General features: G+C 37.7%; 2 protein-coding genes across 7 annotated transcripts; one reads left to right on the top strand and one right to left on the bottom strand.

The window, feature by feature from the left end:
- Nucleotides 1-1468: 1468 nt before the first annotated feature.
- On the bottom strand, nucleotides 1469-18337 carry LOC6563492 (GATA-binding factor A). Of its 5 annotated transcripts, none has more exons than XM_032737555.1 (4): nucleotides 18059-18337; nucleotides 3410-3997; nucleotides 3066-3336; nucleotides 1469-2553 (listed from the first exon to the last, which is right to left on the bottom strand). In XM_032737555.1, exons 1-4 carry the CDS (start codon nucleotides 18086-18088, stop codon nucleotides 1853-1855), a joined length of 1590 nt encoding a protein of 529 aa, XP_032593446.1. In that variant the 5' UTR covers nucleotides 18089-18337; the 3' UTR covers nucleotides 1469-1852. The 5 variants fall into 5 exon arrangements, with proteins under 5 accessions (XP_032593446.1, XP_032593445.1, XP_001989514.1 ...); XM_032737554.1 differs by lacking the exon at nucleotides 18059-18337 and adding an exon at nucleotides 7457-7504 and having other exon boundaries at nucleotides 3401-3997; XM_001989478.2 differs by lacking the exon at nucleotides 18059-18337 and adding an exon at nucleotides 7457-7504.
- LOC122322519 lies at nucleotides 7768-8741 on the top strand. Of its 2 annotated transcripts, none has more exons than XR_006246672.1 (2): nucleotides 7768-8291; nucleotides 8350-8741. XR_006246672.1 is itself a non-coding variant. In XM_043215114.1 (2 exons), the coding sequence occupies exons 1-2, from the start codon at nucleotides 8032-8034 to the stop codon at nucleotides 8381-8383; spliced, it is 303 nt and encodes a 100-aa protein (XP_043071049.1). In that variant the 5' UTR covers nucleotides 7771-8031; the 3' UTR covers nucleotides 8384-8741. The 2 variants fall into 2 exon arrangements, 1 of the variants encoding a protein (XP_043071049.1); XM_043215114.1 differs by having other exon boundaries at nucleotides 7771-8291; nucleotides 8341-8741.
- Nucleotides 18338-19557: the final 1220 nt, after the last annotated feature.

The following is a 19557-nucleotide window of genomic DNA, read 5'->3' as shown; positions in this document are numbered from 1 at the left end:
GGTTGCTGTTTCATTGTCATGGGTGTTGGTCTGCTTCGGTTTGATTTTTTTGTTGTTATTGGGAATTTTCTTGGCTTGTTATGTTATGTTGTGTGCTTCATTGCCTCGGCGGGTGCCTCCGCATCTAGTTGCAAGTCTTTTGTTATGCAGTCACTTGAATTAAAGTTGGGCCCAATAATTTTGCTTCATCTTTGTCGATGCTTAAAATAAAATGTTGACGTTAAAAAAAAATTAATATGCATGGCCCACCTGTGTTGTATCTTTGCTTTTCTTTACCACTTATTTCATTGTTGCATGTCCAGACCCAGACCCCCTGGCAAGGTTAGTATTGCGCCAATAGAGAGGTAGCTTTACATTAATTTTTCTCCCAACATTCACCATTATATCAGCATCTCTTTTTCGACTTTTTTATGCTGCGTCGTGTGCGGAAATTACCAAATTAGCCGAATGTTGTAACAATTTTTATTTTGATTTTTAGTTACAGCTTCCATTGCATCCTCACCGACTGCCAAATCAAAAAATGAAATCAAGCTGAAATTTAATACATGCAGACCAGTCATAAATAAATGCAGCAAAAAGGCTCCCGCGTGTTGCGTAATTTTTATTTTGATATAGTTTCGTTTTTTATTATAGCGATTATTTGTTGTATTTATATTTGTATTTTTTATTTTTCACAAATATTTTTATTTTAATGCACTTTATGTGCAATTTATTTGGCTGCCAAGTGACGTAACTTTCACACTTGCCCACTTTTTTGCAATGCGTTGCGTACTCGAACACATATGAAGATATCTAAACACCAACAAACTGCATTGAATAAATTGTAAAAAAAACACATGTTAAATTCAGTAGGCCATCATGAGTTCAATAGCTTCAGTTGAGACTTTTAATTAGATATTTATATGCTTCGTATGTTTGCTGTGTATCGTGGGTGTTTTCCTATTGTCGACATTGACCGAGTAAAATTTGAGTAAGTATTGTGAAAGGGTTATTGATAATTGATACAGGGCAGTTTTTCAGAATTTTCGACACTTAAATAAATAGGTAATTTATGTTGAGATGGATTCTTTTTTAAGTCAGTACCTTTTTAATGTGTTTAATAAAAACTTTGAATTTATATTCAACACTTATAGTAGATATATTTTATTGTACCAGCTTAATTTGCTTTTTGCTCTTCATAATGTAAGGCCAAACAACTCTTAATTTATTTAATTTGATAGGGCACAGCTGAAAATGGCGTGAACAATTTTAAATTTTAGAGCACCGCCACAGTTCTGTTGGTTTCAAATAAACCTTCCATCAATGTATTTGTTGCATACTTTTGAGAGAAACATACCATATTAAGCGCAACACTTTCGCCTACTTTTAGGAGCAGGTTAATTCAAAAACGAATTTTGAAGCAATGACAATCGTAAGTTTGTCTACGAAATAGCAGCTTCATGTTTGGATTTATGTTGAAATTGACATTTATTTATATGATAATATGCATGGCCTTAAATGTTCTACTAGTCTTATGTCTAAATGATCTATGATTGTGTGCGTTTTATGAATTAACAATAATTTATGCTAGTTAGAGAAATAGGTTAATACAAACGCTTTACAATTGCTGGTTAAAACTAAAACTTAAGCTAACTGGGTACTTACACAAGGTCGAGTAAATAGAACGAAGCGATAAACAAATATTTGTACAAAACTTCTGTGCACTTATTTACAGGTGATAAAAACTAATTGCAACTTATGTAAAACTAATTCAAAAGTCTTTTCAATACCATTCCAACGAAGCTCCAACCAAATTATCTGGGGAAGAGATCACAGTGCCCGCCGCTGCTGCTGCTGCTGTTGCAGCTGCTGCTCAGGATGTCGCCATCAGCTTGGCGGCCTGGATGACATTGTGCTGATGATGATAGCCAGCCAGATCACTGGTCGCCCCACCCGCCATCGCCGAGGAGGCCGCTCCGCCCAGTGCACCAAACGATGCCCCAAAATAACAGTTGTTTACATAGTCATAGTTGGTGGCACTCGCCTCCGTCTTGACTCCATACGCTGCGGCTGCGGCTGCCGCATGTATATGATGATGAGCTGCAGCCGCATGATGTCCATGCGAACTGCTGGCTGCCGCCGCCGCATGCAAATGATGGTGCTGATAGTGTGGCGAGGGTGTGCCGTTGCTTAATGTGGGCGTGTCCGCCGCATTGCTGCTGTGCGTCGTATACGCGGAGGCTGCCGAGCTACTGCCGGCCGTATACAGCTGCGAACTGGCGCCATGCAACTGCCGCACACTCAGCTGCGATTGGTGGCTATGCTGCTGATGCTGTGCCTGCTGCTGTTGCTGTTGTTGCTGCTGCTGCTGCTGTTGTTGCTGCTGTGCGTAGTGTGGAAAGCATTGCTGATGCGACGGTACTGGGTGTTGCTGCGGCTGCTGCTGTTGCTGTTGCTGCTGGCCATGATGCTGCCCCATCAGACTGCTGGCGACGCTACCCGCCAAAGTGCTCTTCAGATCCGTATGCAGCTTGTTGAGACTGTGTCGTTCCAGGCTAAGCGTGGGCTTGAGATCTGCAAAGTTAATGAATGAAAAACAATATATGTTAAGGGGATACACCAAAGGATTCTAAAAAATAAATGCGAGCACATCAAGTTATAAAGAAAGGTAAAGACGATAGATAGAGTAGTAAAAGTTAATCATTTTTGTCAATACACATCGAGTAGATCATTCCTACTTCTTCCTACATTCCTTCCTAGTGTCAAATAACGGTATACAACATATGCTCGTCAAAATGCGCATATAACAGTAGCTGAGTAAAAGTATAATCTGTCATTTGAGATCCAAAATATTCCCATCAAACGCAATTCAAAAACTCAAAGTTTACCGGAAAATACTGATAAACTTTTTGATGTAAATGTGTAGCTTTTCAAAATTTTACAAGGACTTAAATAAGTTGACAAAGAAATATTCTCACGATGTGCATAAAAGAAATTGCAATTATGATAATAATTTCAAGTAAGGAATTGATTGAACTTCTTTATACTTTAAGAGGATTGCATTAATTTAAGTTTCATTTACTTACCATGCTCTTCCTTGCAGTCCTTGATGGCCTCCGTGTTAGAGCCGGATCCCGAGCCACTAGTCGTTGTGGAGCCGCTGCCTGTTTTCTTGGGCTTCCGCTTGCGTGTCTGTATGCCATCCTTGCGCATCGCCAGTGGCCGATTGACGCCATGCAGCTTGAAGTAGAGGCCACAGGCATTACAGACGGGTTCGCCGTCATTGTTACGACGCCAGAGGGTTGTAGTGCGTGTGCCACAGTTGGTGCAACACAGCCCCAATCGCCGTGTGGCAGTCTATTGGCAAGCAAGTTTTGATTAACATGGATATTAAGTGTATATATGGTTTGCGTCTACTCACTGCACTCACCAGTCGCTTGCTGGGCTTTATCAGCGGCCGGTTCATGCCGTTCATCTTATGATACAGTCCGCAAGCGTTGCACAGATAGTGTCCGGTACCATCCCGCCTCCAAAGCGGGGTAGAAATCGCACCACAGTTGACGCACTCGCGTCCCTCGCCAAACTGAAAGTCCATGGCACTCTCATAAGGGGAGGAGCGCTGGAAGCCAGTCGGATCGTAGGATCGCCAAGGTGCCATCATCACTGCTGCATTCTGTGTGTAAAATTGTGCCGGCAACTGGGCATGCGGCGAACCAAAGCCATCCGTTGTCCAGGCATTCTGGGCTGCTGCTGCACTGCCGAAATGCGCCGCAACGTGATTGTATTGACGATTGGAGGGCACATAGACGGGCGCATTGACGGCCTGCTGATGATGATAGCCAGAGACGCTGGCAGCGCCCCCGGCGGCGGCCAGATCCGTGTAGGCGGCCGCTGCAGCGGCGCTGCTGGTGTGATACATCTTGGAGCTGGCTGCGACGGCGGCGACCTGCAACTGTACGTTGTGATAGTCGCCGCTGAACTGTGGATAATCACGCGTCGACTGCTGATCCGATGTGGACTGCAAAGATGACAAGAAAGAATATCACATAAATTAGTTCAAAATTATCGTACTCGCTGTCGCTCTCTCTCTCTCTCTCTCTCTTTCTCTATCGTTTCCATTTCCTCTTATCTGCAACTCGATTTATAACAACTCTCTATCTGACCAGCAACTCCCTCGCTCTTTGAGCTACTCTTTCTCTTGGGTCTCCCAGGTGCAGCTGCCATTGGGCGACACCCCGTTGTGGGTAGCCATTTTGGTTTCCGACTCTTTGGCTCGCTGCAATTCTTTAGCTCCCTCAGCACACTACAGAAACTCCCTCTGTCTCTCTCTCTCTCCCTCTCTCTCTCCCTCTCTCTCTCTCTATCTCTCTCTCTGACTCTTTCTTTCTTTCTCTCTTTCTCTTTGTCTGTGTTCGTGAGCAGAACCCGTTTTCTCAAGAGCGCCCTTTCGTTCCATCTTAAGCGAATGGAGCGCTGCATCTTTTGTGCCTCGTTTCTTTGCACTTACAAGTTAAGTTTCTTATGGATGCCTTGCGTAGGATTCTGGATTATGTTTATTAGGTGTACATATATTATAATTTACGTACATGTGTGTGTGTGTCGGTGTCTGTGTGTGCATTGTGTGGGCTTCGAAGGCATTAAATTAGCTCTATCAACTAATTTCCTTCTTCATATCTGCAATAATACTAATGAATAACTTTTGATTTTATCTACCGGCCATCACATTTTTTAAATGATATTGATTTCCATTAAGTGAAAATACATTCAATAGTAAAATGAATAATTCACCTACAAATGCGCCTTCTTCGGAAGTAAAATAAAAACTATCATGAAAGTTTAAATAAAGTTGATCTACGAATACAATTTTTATTTGCATACGTTTTTATAATAAAAATTGTGAAAAACTATCTAAATCTTATATATTCTGCTCATTTGTAGACCTTAGAATTTAAATCTATTTTTATTTAAAATTTAATTTCTTCACTTCTTCACAATATAATTTCTTCACTTCGAAGCAAGCTTCTTTTTTATTTCTACATATGTCTCATTTTATAGCTTTAAATATTTTTATTTTTTTTTGTTTTCATCTTGCACAAAATCATTTTTCATTCAACATTTTTGCACCACATGAAAAGTCTTCAAGTGCTTTTGGCTGATTTTCAAGACGTTTTACGAGTTATAAAGGTTCAATAACCAAAAAGTAAAACATCGAAATTTGTGTTTCACATCAAAATCAATTAAGGCGCCAATTGCATATTTTTATTTATTTCGTAAAATCCGTAAATACGTATATTCAAATATATCTCACTGAATTTCCATCCTACAACAACAAACCAAATTTGACGTCTTTATCTTATCCCAGAAATTTAATGCGATGATGTATGAACTTTTTAATTTCTGTTTGCCTTTTCAATATCAGCGCATTTCACTCTCATAAGTACATGTTCCACAATTAAGACGCACAGATGGCTCCCGATCTGAGGAGTGGTGAATTTAGACTCCATACTTTTTTGGCGTTAAATATTAAATAGTTTTTATAAAATAGCCAAGTTTATAATGGTTATCAAACATGAACTAACGAATTTACATAATATATGTAAGAATATTATATTGGGGTATTTTTTTTTCAACGCCAGCATTTCAAAAAGCGCTTTTTAGCCGACGGCAATTAAGGTTTTTGACTTGCGCCAGTCTTTGGAACTGGTTAACAAGAAAAGTTCGCGATTGCTCAACAGAAATTAAGAAATATATGTATGTATGTATATACATATATATATATATATATATGTATATATACCTTTTAATTTAAATAAAATTGATTTAGTATAATTAATAGATAAACAAATAACTTAAGATGAGATGGCGAAAATATATATCTTGAAAGTCAGAGTAATAAATGCAAAACTGTTTTTAAAAATGATATCCAAATCATAAAATAATTAAATGCAAAAAGAAGAAAATTAGTAGAAGCCGTTTGCAACACATTCTTCAATTAGAAACAAGATTAATTGAATACATTTTAACACAATTCTTGAAATGTCAGCGCTATGTGCAGCGTTCCACAAACGCATTGGAGTAAAGAGAGTGAGAGACAACGAGAAAAGGAGAATAACAACCAGAATTTAAGCCATCAAAGAGTTGACCACGCGTGCATAATGTTGTCGCTCCCTTTAGAAGATCAGTCGATCAAAGAGAGCGCCGGCCATGGCCGGAGCATGGAGCGGTGCTGGATCAAAGGAGCTGCGACCACACGAAAAATTGTCAACATGCTGCAGCCTTAAGTGTGGGCCAGAGGTAGGGAAGAGGGATGCGCTTGGCCGCAGGCAGGATCGAAATCGGAACGGGATCACTTTGGGATCGCAAGCACTTCGAAGTGACTGCAGAGGCGCTTTGGCGCTTATTAAACTGCGAGCACAAAAAACACATAAAACTAAGGCTGACCAAAAACTGAAAGAAGACAAAGAAGAAGGCGAAGAATTAAAATAAACAGCAATAAAAAATCAATTTAATAAAAATGAGCCACAGATCGTCGAGGCAACTTCGAGATGCTGATGAGGACGATGAGTAGAACGTTAATAATTTGTCACTGCAAATGAAGGAATAAAAACAAACAGAGAAATCCACTTGAGGAGTAAAAGCAACAACAACAAAACAGCAACAAACAAGCCAACAAACAGAGAGGGCAGCGAGAACACTTAGGATTGAAGCGGCGCTTTAAGTGGTTTCTTCTTTTTATAAGTCTCTCGACTACAGCCGGCGAAACCGGGTGCGCTCACTTGATCGGAGCCAGCGCCAGTTCTATGCCAAGTGGATCCTGTTTTCAGCATTTCATCTCCTTTACCCGCACCCGTTACACACACTGACTCATTCATGGATTGTTGCGACGGCAATTGTACTTGTCTGTATAGCATTAGCTATAGCGGATGTCATCCGATTAGAACAGAGTTTTGTTTTCGTATCACTGCTTGCTTGATGTTTCTTTTATTTGCATGAATGCATTAGATATGACTTTTATGAAGTCTCTCAAATTATTAAAATGCATTCAATGATCTTAAGCTTGTGATTGATTGATTTGATTTTAGCTTTGACAATAAAGTAAGAACATTTTATGGATTTTTTTGTTATTCAATTATTTACTATTTTTATATTGTCAAGTGATATATGATTCTCATTTCAACAGCAAAGTTTAGCAATTCAATTAATCATAAGCAAATAAATCGGAAAGCCCTTATATATTATATACCGATAAAGACTTATGTTACATGTTGAATTATACAGAATTAATCGTAATGCATAAAATCATTTAAAATTTAATTCAACTCTGAAGTATCTCAATTAGTCCAAATAAAATCTAATAATTTAAATAAATAAAGCAATATCTTCGTAGTATCAGAAATTTAAATAAAGTATGATTTATCGATGGGAAATGAAACGTGTTTTGGATTATGCAAATAATGTATAATAAAGCTGAACTTACATCGCCATCACTTAGCAAAATGCCCATAATTTATTGATTTGAGTTTTTGGCGCGGTTTTCTGTTTGGAGCTCGTTTTACAATTGATTTATTGGCACAAGAAATTCAAGTTCAAATTGCCACAAAACATCACAAAATCGCATGCAACATTAAATGCAGCACACTTGGAACTGTTTTATTTGGTTACATTTGTTGTTATTATTTATATTGATCGATTGGGTTGAGCGCTTTTGTTGCAAGTCTTTTTATTAATGTTTTTGCTAACAAAGCAATCAATTTTCATACGAACACTTTACAGACTTCATATATTTTTACATTTCTTGTTGTTTTCTTTTTGATCACGTAATTATTGTTGTGGCAGATCGGGAGCGCAACGAACCGACTTCCTTGAGGCGTGCAAACAAACTAAAAAACTCCTCAAAGTAAACAAAAACTTAATCCCAAAAATCCAGTTTCAGTTCAGCACAGTCAACGCCGACGTCAACGGCGACTGCAGCAGCGACGTTGCGTCGGCGAGCAGCGCCACGCAAAATCGAAAAGAAGTCAATAGCAACAACATAAAAAGTCAATTTCATCAATGGGCAAGCTGGCAACGCACTCCGTCCCTCCTCTGCTACGTTCCCTTCGAGTGTCACTTGCAGGCGTCGCCTTCACACAAACCTCCGACGCGCGAGCGAGATGGGGCCGATGCACCAGGCGCAAGAGCGAGACGTGGCTAGAGATGACTGACTGTCAGGTACAAGTTTGTAGGTGCATTTCAAATGCAGCTACTGCGACGCTGACTGCGCTGCAGCGTCGCAACGTCAACACGAACCACACGAAATTAGTCAATTTCATGTAAGTCTTAAAAAATAATGCACTGCACTTCAAACTGAAACTGAAACAGGTTCAACAGCGAGCTACTTGCTCCGAAAACGGTAGGCACTTGAGTGCCTGGGCCAGTGTGAAAGTAATACGCTCGCCGAGTCTCGAGTTGGGTCAACTACGCTCACTTTGTGGGCACTGCCGGGTCCAGCCCATTGTGTCACCAGATCATTAAACTGTAGCTGTGTGTTGCGGGGCGTGTGTTTGTGCTCAAATAATACAGACCTGCCTTATAGGACACAGATCGAAGGATCGAATGGTAAGATTTAATTAATTGACGTCTGTTTGCGTTGCGCCTAATGAGGGTCTATTAATTGTGAAGACCCTAATTACAAAGGATATTTGGGGTAGGAGCAAATTTAGAGAAAGTATTTCTTGTTTATTTAACCAAAATAATGTACATTAAAAAATTAAATGTCCAGCTCAATGTCCAATAAGGTAACAAAAAAGGAAAAAATGTGACTGTATAATACGTCATAAACTCAGTGGCTTACTGATTTTGGGATGGAAATGTGGAACTCCGTTTTTACTCTTTGTGATGATCAATAATACTCCTTACTAAATTAATTTAACATAAGCCTTGTCCTTTTGTATACGTTGTCCATTTATTTTAATAGTAAGCATAGGGACCGATTAACCTAACTAATATACCAATTACACAAAAATTTTAAAGCAAAATTCAAAGTGCATATCATTTATTTGATGATTTATTTAAATGATTTCGTTTAGCCAAAACTCGTTCGTGTCAATGATTGATTTACTTCCAATATCTTTTAAATTTCTTGAAAACTAAAGACTTTCAATAAGGTCACACTATAAATTTATATCATTTTATATGAGCCACTTATTTATTAACACTCATATGTCTAACAGATAACCGCAATACGTCCACATAGCGGTGACAACATTTTCTAATCACCTGGGTGTGTGTATCATTAATCAAACGATTTGCCTTAGTTTCTGGCAATCGCAGATCACATAACTCACCCGGCAATAAAGGTTCCTTGTCTGTTTGCAGCCTTTTTGCCTGGCTGTGTGCTGAGCAAATTCTTTCCATTAAAATGCAAAAAAAGCGAGAGAGAGAAAGAGAAAGAGGGAGCGAAAGAGAGAGATAGTGTGATCTCTCTGTCCAAAGCCAAGGTACGAAAGATGTCAAAACAAAAACCGCAAGCCAGACAAGCGCATATTTCAATCGACGCTGACACATCCTGCTGCGCTAATGGACCTTAATTTGTGAACAGCTTTATATATCATGCGCCTGACCGTTAATGTGATCATCCACACGATCTTGTTGACGCGACCCAGCCGCCCCATATACGGCTGGAGCTGGAGCTGAGGCTGGAGATGTAGCTGGAGATGGAGCTGGAGATGGAACTGCCGCGGTGATTAAGTTTTATGACATTTATCGCGCAAATACGCTGAACGAATTGACCACATATAAATGAATGGGCATGAGTGTGTATAGGCTCGGCACGCGCTTTCCCCGAATACAAAATCAACGCAACGCTTCAGTTGCGTCAGAAAAACTCAATGAAAGTAGAGAAAAGTAAATAGAAAAAATCATTGATATGCATATTACTACTATACCGATAGCAGCCAGACAAATGATAATTGCTTTGGCTCCACTAATCCTGTATATACCCTTTCAGCTGTTGCTGTTGCTGCTGCTGCCCTACCCAACAAATTGTAGAAAATGTCAACCGAAATTTCAAAGTGGCGTCACCGCCAACGCTATCCTAAGTATTCCACAATGCGCTCTCTTTCTCTTCAAGCCTAAACCCCTAAGCGCTCTAGTGCACTGCATTTGATTACAGTGTCTATTGATCATCTCATGATTGTCTCGCTCTCATTGTCGCTCGATCAACGTGGTTGCCTCTCGCTCTCTCGCACATGCTGTTGCCATCTCTTGCGCTCCTTCGGCAAAGATGAAAGAAATCTTTATGGGTTTTTGTAGTGATTTTAAGTGGATTTGTGGTTCGATTCTTAATGGCAAAGTACACCAGCAGCAACATCAGCCGCACTCATCCACCTTTAGCTCCACTCCGCTCTCAGACCCATGTCTGTGGTTATATCGTTTTTATTCAAATTTGTATGTTTATGTTTCGTCTCATGTGTAATTATGAGAATCTTTGAGATGCAGACGTAGCTCTCTTGAGTGTTTTAAGCAGTTTGGATTTGTAATTATGGCATTTTTATTAAGCAAAAACATTCGAAGAGTTGAATTTCGAGTGTAAGCGATTTGTGGGACTTACATGAAGTTTGTGCGTCTATTGGAGAGTATTACATATATATGTAAATGAATGAAGTGTTAAATGGGGAGTGTCTAAAATGTTTTGCTTAGCTGTTCAATATACAATTGGATGTCTGATATCTAAGCTAAAACCAATATATTCTTTAATATTTTTGTGCTTAAGTTGTAAGTATATGATTTAAAAATAATATTTTAGAATGGATAAAAACCACATTTGAAAAAAACCATATTAAAAAGAGTATATTGATGAATATACATATTCTTGCAGGCCGATATATAACTGTTGAAATTTGGATTGCGCTATTAATTTAAAGAACGGTCAACGGGATGAGTACTCCGATGCTCATCATTTTTATTCAAAAGCTTATTAAAACTCCTAACTATTAAGTTTGGACCGGATGTCTGGTCGACAAATTCTGCAAACCCTGCAGAGTATTTTTAAGATTACTTTTGTTTACTTTTACTTTTTTTAATAACACACATATTATTTCTCTGCGCAACATCGCGACTTGCCGCTATTATATTCCAAATAAGATATCGATACAATTAATCAACGACGCTGAAATTGTACCCATTTCTCTGGGTATAGATTACGAGATTAGCAAATAGATGAGAAGAATTTTCATCATGCATATCTCAATTTTTACATATATATATATATATATATATATATATATATACTTGAGTATCATGACGTATTTTCAAGTAGTGTGCTTTTAATCTGCTAGTGACTAATCGTATGCAACTTCCAGCAACTTCCTCATTGAAATGTTATAATACTGATCACTGGAGAAATACTTCTCAGGATTCCGCTTGCAGAGAGTGCCAGATAAGCTCAGAATGTGACTGTAATAATTTTGATTTGACTTGAGTGTAAATAAGTACTCTTACTTACACAAGTATTATATCTGCATGACTTATCGCATTGCAATTAAGGCTTTTGCCTCAGTGCAGCTGAGCAGCAATTACTCATCACTTTGACACATGACTGCACCGAAACTATCACACACACACCCAACACACTCATAAGCAAACAACGGCAACGAGTCAAGTCTCTCTCCAAAGCACTTGGCAACAACTAATACATAATTGAAATGCGGCTACTTACACATTCAGCAACAACACGAAACACAAAACTCAATTTGAATATTTCAAGTGATAAGAGCGAAGAGCTTCCCCCAAACAGCAAAAGCCACAACAACAACTAACAAGCGATATAAGCATGCTAGAGCATTTAACTGATTGTTCCAATCAGTGATTTTGTGAGAAGAACAGTGTCAGCCCATAACATTTCATATGCTCATACTCGAATGCCAAACACCGAGCACTGAACACCGAGCATTATATGGAGGCGCGCACTTGGCTTATCAATTGCTGAAATGATGGCGGAAATGGTGCGTTATTGTTATTGTTGTTGTTCTTGCTTAGGAATTGCTGATAATACTTTAATTAGTATGCGTTTTGTTTTATAATTAATTGGAGTCGTGGCAATGTCCAATTTTATGCTGGTACAAAAGAGGCTCAAAGCGTGTGAAAGGCATGCAAAACAAAAGACTTAAGCAACGAACTTGGCATATCCTTTTAATTATTTATTTTAATTTTTTTGCCAGCCCTAAGAGTTGGGCCTAGATGCCAGATGATGACAGTATCTGTGTATAAAACTTGATTTGGCCCTCATGCTGGCGTCTATATTAAGCAGCGCTTTCTCTTGATCTTTGCCGGCAAAGATCTCCACACACTCTTTCTATCTCTCTCACTCTCTCTTTCTTCGCATCTGGCCCTTTTTTCTGTTCTCGACCACACTGCAAGCAGTGACAAGTTTTCAGCACGCGGGCAGACAAATTCCAACTCCAAGCCTCGACTGCACCAGGAATTCAAATGTGCCTTTGCCCATATGTATTGTGTCTGTCCGTCGGTTTGTCTGTCTGAGATTGTCCATGCCCAAAGCTTTTAAGTGTCTTGGCGTCGGTGCGGCTTATGCCGTCTCTCTATCTCCGTCTCTCGGCGTCGTTTCATTCGTGACATTTACATTTGTGAGAGCATATGGCCGGAGACATTGCCGGAGTCGCTGAGACAATTAATAGCTGGTCAAAGTGGAAAAATCTACATTCGTTTGATTTGATTACTTGGCGCGGACTGTGAAAAGATCTCGCCTAATTTTCCCTTGTCTTTAATTAATTAATTACTGGCGTAATATTCTACTCTAACAGAAAAGATCTAGAAAACTTTTAAAAGTTGTTGCTTCGTTCTTTAACTGTACGATTTACGTTTTAATGACGCTTGGCGCCGGTATACTGATAGTGCGACCGGATTATGTATGGGAATTACAAAGATAAATTGTAAATATAAAATATAACCATTCTGAGCTTCTCAACGAGCTGTATGAAACTTTTGTGCAAGATTTAGTCACTTGCTTATCGGGCTTAACTTATACGCCAGTTGCTTCCTTTGTACAAACGATAAATACTTTGATTGTATTTTATGCCATCGAGTTCCACTTGGAATTGTTTGCCTGATAAGTGAATTGTAATGGAATTGCTATGAATAATGCTAGCTTATCGTATTAGGTTATATTAGCAGCAGTATGAGCAAGATTGTCGTTGATTTAATAACAATTAAACTAAGCATACTGTGTGGGCCTATATATAATTTCACTAAATGCTTCCCTATATGCCCTATAATTAGCTTAAATAAAAATACAAATAATTGTAACAGATTCACAAGAAAAATGTTGGTCATTTCGATCACCCACCCAGATGATAGTTTGTGCTTTTAATAATTTTGTATGGAGCTAAGTCTGCAGTTAATTTAAGCTATAATGTATGATTCATAATATCTTAATTTCCCTAATACGTATTAAGTAATCTTTTCCATGGAATTTTGTTGGAGTTGTGTAAAATTTGCCACACAGCAAGCAACCCAGACTTATGACGCCAACCAATCGCGTTGGCCTTGTTGTTTGAGTCACAGGTCCAATTTGAGTTTGCTATCTGTCAACCCAGTACCTCTTGTGCAATTAAACACCGCCGCGTAACGCACGACATGACTCCTGTCCTGCCCATGACTCTGCCCCTGCTCCTGGCTCTAACTCAGACTCCTACTCGGGTCAATGGGTCTTGGCCTCGGTGGTCACTGGTCACGTTTTGATAGACTTCCTATTGGGTTGCCAGTCGTTGGCTGTGCCATGTTCTTGCCCCGTTGACCTGCTTAGAGCGCAATTCGCATATACATATATCATTGCCTGTTACGTTCTGTTCTGCTTGTTATTTTCACATTGCGTGCTTCATATTTTGCTACCTGCATGCGAGTTGGCTTGCAGCAGTTTCCAGTGAGTGTCAAAAATTGCATAATTACGTTTCTTGCACTTTGCTGAGGGTTCAGTCAGGGCAGAGTTGTCAGCTGACCCTCAGGCGGCAAGTGGCGTTGTTTGCATTTAGAGGGTATAAATTCAGGAACTACTTTCTAAAATTACTATTACGTTATAGCACGTTGCGTACATTTCCATATTGAAGTAAATATATTCAAAAGTTCATTTATATTTATTACAAATACGAAGAGTTTAATATATAAAGCACATGCATCAAATTATATTTTTATTTTTTTTATTATATTATGCATGCGTTTTTTGTTGACACTCGAAAATAATTGTATGATATCTAAGATTATTTAAATCCGCATCCAGTTAAAATTTATTTGGTATGGATTTTAAATTGGCAGCAATTTATAACTTTGTTATCGTTGTACAAATATACATCTTTCATTGCGTACATTTGGCTGGCAACTCTGTCCGCAACCCAATGACATTTCCAGTTACCTTTGCTAAACGATTTGGTAAAGATTTATGATGCAATTGCCCAAAAGGCACCTATTGGCTTGGCTGTTCAACTTGTTTTGCCTTTTTGTTGAAAACCGATTTTAGTTTTATTGCCCTTTGGTCTCATAAAAGTGTCATAAATTAGACGGCGCTTAAGCACGCACACACTCACGCAGAAACGCACACACATATTCTTGGATACGGATACATCATGCAACCTGTGCCACTGGTCACACGCAGCGTTTTGAACTCTCTTTTGGTCTATGCTGGCACAGTTTCAGTTTTGCCTTTTGGTCCGCTTTTATGGTCAAAACACGGACGGACACATAGTAATGCAGCAAGCTAATGACTTTATTGCCCTTCTTGCAATGCACTTGAAGTGGAAACTGCTGTCGTGTTGTGTCATTGTTGCCTTATGGCACTGCTCCTGTCTGACTCATTTAGCCAGCACTATTGTCTACTCTCAGTTGCTTTGCCTGGTGGCGCCAGCAGTTAATTGCCCTATGAAATGGTACTTGTCGAGCATATGCTGAGATTTCGCCCGCAGACAAGAGAGTGAAAGTGTAGCAAGAGCTGAGGGATTGCGTGTAATTGAGATAGATTTGGCTGAAGGTCAGAAAGAATGCAATTGCATAGCGCGAAATTCGAATAGGAGGCAGCTAGCAAAGTGATGCAACTGATTAACGTCTAAGTAATTGTGCCCTTTGCATTTTAATGAAAACTAATTAACCTGCATAGTTTCTCAATTATTTATGAAGCGCATTTAACAAGAGTTCTAGCTTATCAGCAATTTACACACTTGTCTAATTTATGTGCATATATAATTAATGCCATTTCGATGTTTAAAAATGAATAATCATCATGCTTTGCGCCTTTCTTTGCTTTCTACTCGCTAACAGGCGTAAGCGCAAGTTTTGCGCTTAAGTCTTTTGTTTACTCTACGACTGGCTGACTTCGAGTTTTATGCACTGAAAATGTGCGAATAAATGCATATACATATATATATATATACATGCATTTCCCAACTACTATGTAAGTGCTGAAAAGTGCACGATAAGTTTCCGGTTTGAAGCTGCTTTGTGCTTGACCTTAGTCCCCAAGTAATTGTTTATGAAGAATCGTAATTTAAACATTTTGTTATCTCTGCAGCGCTGGTAAAATGAAGGTATCCAGCAGATAATGCAAAACGCATATCGAAACCCCCATACTACATTTATACCCGCATTCGAAATATTGCTGGAAAGTTGCAGACATATTTATGACATGGCTTGTAAATATTCAAATTGGAATTTATGGAATTGTTTTTATCAATATTTTGTACACGAAACAATAGCATACAATTCCAGGTGCATAAATTTGAGATTTCGATCAATTGAAAGGTATGAAAAACGAAATTAATTTGCTGTACTATCAGCATCAAAAGTCATAATTGAAATGAATTTACAGAATTTTTGAGACTCACAATTTATTGCTTAGTGCCCGATAAAAATATCATTTTATTTATGGTTAATTTCTTAAAATCCAAATTATACCCTAAGTTGAGGTAATCGAATTTAATCGAGAAATGTTAATCGTATTAAGTATGCATTTGCGGTCACATAATTAAAATAATATATTAGTAATAATGTTAACATGCAGGATGCAGTTCCCAAAATAAGTGAGTTTAGAACCAACAGAACTGCACGAAAATTTTAAGATTAGATAACTTATAGACACACCAAATAAATGCAATTTATGATAGCTTTGATTTGTATTCATTTCCTCAGTTAACTAAACAGTAATTTTAAAGCGTTGAACTTAAACATCCACTTACTATACAAGTACAAATACTGTACTACGGATTGTTAATTTCGAAACAGTAGACAAAACGTTTTATAATATTTTATTATCAACTTGCAAATCAGAATTGCATCGCCTTATTAAGTGATTACCTTGTTTAACTCTAATTGAGTGGATCAATATACATAAGCACTGGAATTTATGTTGCTCCTATTCGAAAGTTGAAATCAATTACAATTATAGCACCCATAATTAACATTACGTTTCTACAGTAGCATTTTAAAACCATGATATATGGATACATTAAGATACTTCGTAAAATCGTTTGTATTACTTCATTATTTTAATTAAATAAAATGTAATCGGTTTTCTAAAACGGGCTGCTTATTAGATATTTCTTCTAGTTTCACTTAATAGTAAAGCGGAATTAAAAAATGGGTAAATAAATGAAGATATTCTTATAAATTGACTGATTGCATGAATTATATAATCAAATCATTTAAATTCATTTCTTTATAAAAACAAATGAATTTTTAAGAAGTTTCCGTTTTTAGCTGGTTCAAGGTCTGAATTTTGTGTATTTTATGAAATGTTAATAATCAAATGCGCTTCGAATTCAATTAAATTCAAGGGGTGCAATGTGATAATAATATTAGCAGCAATCTAATTGAATTTAAGCTAAGTTTTGATATAAAGTTTATCATTTAAATGATAAACCTTTACACATGTATTGTATAATTTTTGTTTTCAATTACAAACTTTCCATATAATCATTCTACCATATTTGTTATTGCTTCGTTGTGTACGCATATGAATCAGCCTAAAAATAACAAGGCTCTGTAATTTGTAAAAGTAATTCTTCGAAAAAATAATCAATAACAAGTTGTTATATTATTCATATAATCAATGTAAATCAGGTTTACTTAAGTTGACTTACTTAGATTACAAACTATTCCATCTATACTGTATTTTAATTAAATGTAAGAACCTACATCAGATTATGCAATATAATAATAAATTATTTCCAATTGATATCAATTTGACAACTACCACACATGATTAATAATAAGCACAACTAATTGACAAATACTACAATTGGAACAAAATGAATTAGTCACATATAATTCCGGTGCACTTAAATGCCCTAGGGCCATTTTATGCACATAATTTTATCTTTTTTATATGCATAACTAGTATGTAGGAAATGCTTATGCCAAATTAATATAAGAAAAACCAATATAAAAAATAATCAATAACTTTACTGTCATTAAAGTTAAATAAATAAATTGCCCACACTTACTTGGTATAACGATGCCAAATATTTTTCCAATTGTTATTGATGATTTTTATAATGATGTATGCAAATGAAGCAGTGTATATGAAGTGGGCTTATTATTCTTTATAGCCTTTTTGTGGTTGTTACGAATTTTAATTGCTTTTAAAATGCATTCATTGTTTGACGGCAAACGTTTTGTTCGTTTGCTAAACTATATTCCATTTAAATTGAAATTCGATTGCACATAAATTTTAGCAGATGCCGTTTTTTATTGCATGCACTAAGACATAAATGACACGTCACTTACAGATACACAGATCGAGATATAGATACCGATGCAGATACGGATACAGATACAAGTCTGTTTAGATATTCGAAGCCCAGTTTAAAGAGACATTTGCATAACGTTGGCGAAAATTATAGTAAAATAAATTTGCATAACACGCACAACAACAACCTTAAACACATAATTGACAATAGAAGCACAGATAAAGCGACACGCAACTTGCGCTGAATATTTAAAGTATGCGGTGAACGGTGGCAATAACAACAGCAACAAATATCAAGTTAATTGTTGTTGTTAATTTTTTGTTTCATAATTTGCATTCGATGATAATTACAATGCACAATTGGCGACGGCTTTTCAGCATTTTCACAATTTCACAAAGAACAACGCGGCGTGTTTGCAATTTCGCGTACAAACGTTCAAAAGTCAACTGAATACAAGACTCAGGACTCTAAAGTTTTTGGAACTGCAGCCGCTGATATTGTTGTTGTTCTTGTTGTTGCTGTCGTCGTTTTCTGATTGGAATGGGGAAGCACACAGGGGGGCCGACAAGATGGAGCGAGCGAGCAAGCGAGCGAGCGAACGAGTTGCGGGTCTTGTGTTGAGCTTCCGGTTGGATGTACACTATGAGCGCGACTGTCGCTTCTGGCTGCCAGTGGCTGCCGCAGTGGGCAAACAAACGAGTTTTTCCTACAACGTCTCACAATCTCACACACACACGCTTACGCTATCGCGCAGTGGAAGTGGGTGTTGCCTTTGTGGCGCTCTCTCTCTTTCTCTCTCGCTCTCTCTCTCTGTCTTGCTCGTTCAGCCGCTCGCTTGCTCGCTCGCACTCGCTGGCGTTCGTAATCAAATTGTAGCCATATTAAAGTTAGCTTGATTTGCTGTTTAGATATGTGTGTGAGTGTGTATGTGTGTGTGTGAGTGTGTGCCTGAGCATGTGTATGTGTAAGTGGGCCTGCGTATCGCTCTCTTGGGACTGCCCACTTTCGTGTTCTCGCTTCGGCTCTCGTGTCGTATGCGCAACATTTTGAGTTATGCGCGCTGGCCATAATTATAATCATTTATCACCCAACACACTCGCGTACTCACGCGCATAATCATTAATATTAAGAAATCTGTATATTAAACATAATTCTTGTATAAATCGAGTTAAATGTGCTGGCATTTAATGTGCATTCTAATTGCCATTTTATTTGCCAAGCGCCAATTGGCATTTATCTCAATTGCCACTTAATGCACCATTTGAAATATTCGTATAAGTATAATAGATAATTTTCACACATTCCTATCGTATAACTGTGGTTCAAGCTTTTATAAATATATTTTTAATTGAAAAAGTATATATCAAGTCTGTTCTGCATAGCTCGCAAAGTTTTGTTGCGCGAAATTCGGAAAATATAAGAACACGTTTATAATTATTGGTATGATAGCTTTTAAGTGAAAGACTATTACACAAAATAGAAGACCTAATAACTGAAATTACGTACTCAGAAAAGTAATAATATGACGTATTAATATGAGCATCGAAACCGTTAACAAACGTTAGTTTTATTTAAAGTATTTTTTTGAAATGTAACGCATTCTCTGCAAAACCTTATCTATTATATATATTTCCAGCAGGTATTATTGAGATAGTGAATTTATACATCCAATTTGTATCGTTTTGTTGCTTTCTTTCGGTAGGCAGTCATTTATATTTGTACAACTCGTGGAGGCGTTCCGCTTGGAATACAATTTTATTATGGTAGCAAAAATCTAAGTAATAATGTTCACAATGCGAAAAGATAAAACTACTTCTTCATTTTTTGTTTCAAAAATACACATGTTTAT

Source organism: Drosophila grimshawi, unplaced genomic scaffold (assembly GCF_018153295.1).
Source record: "Drosophila grimshawi isolate 15287-2541.00 unplaced genomic scaffold, ASM1815329v1 contig_311, whole genome shotgun sequence".
NCBI lineage: Eukaryota > Metazoa > Arthropoda > Insecta > Diptera > Drosophilidae > Drosophila > Drosophila grimshawi.
Note: the sequence above shows the minus strand (reverse complement) of the source record. Positions and strands in the feature narration are given on the sequence as shown.

Bases quoted from the DNA above. Each gene is read 5' to 3' on its own strand.
- LOC6563492 (XM_032737553.1), bottom strand. From the start codon at position 18,088: ATGCTGAAAAGCCGTCGCCAATTGTGCATT. The intron at 3,337-3,400 runs GTGAGTAGACGC...GCTTGCCAATAG, and splicing joins GCAAGCGACTGGTGAGTGCA to ACTGCCACACGGCGATTGGG. The intron at 2,554-3,065 runs GTAAGTAAATGA...TTAACTTTGCAG, and splicing joins GGACTGCAAGGAAGAGCATG to ATCTCAAGCCCACGCTTAGC.
- LOC122322519 (XM_043215114.1), top strand. From the start codon at position 8,032: ATGGGCAAGCTGGCAACGCACTCCGTCCCTCCTCTGCTACGTTCCCTT. The intron at 8,292-8,340 runs GTAAGTCTTAAA...AAACTGAAACAG, and splicing joins ACGAAATTAGTCAATTTCAT to GTTCAACAGCGAGCTACTTG.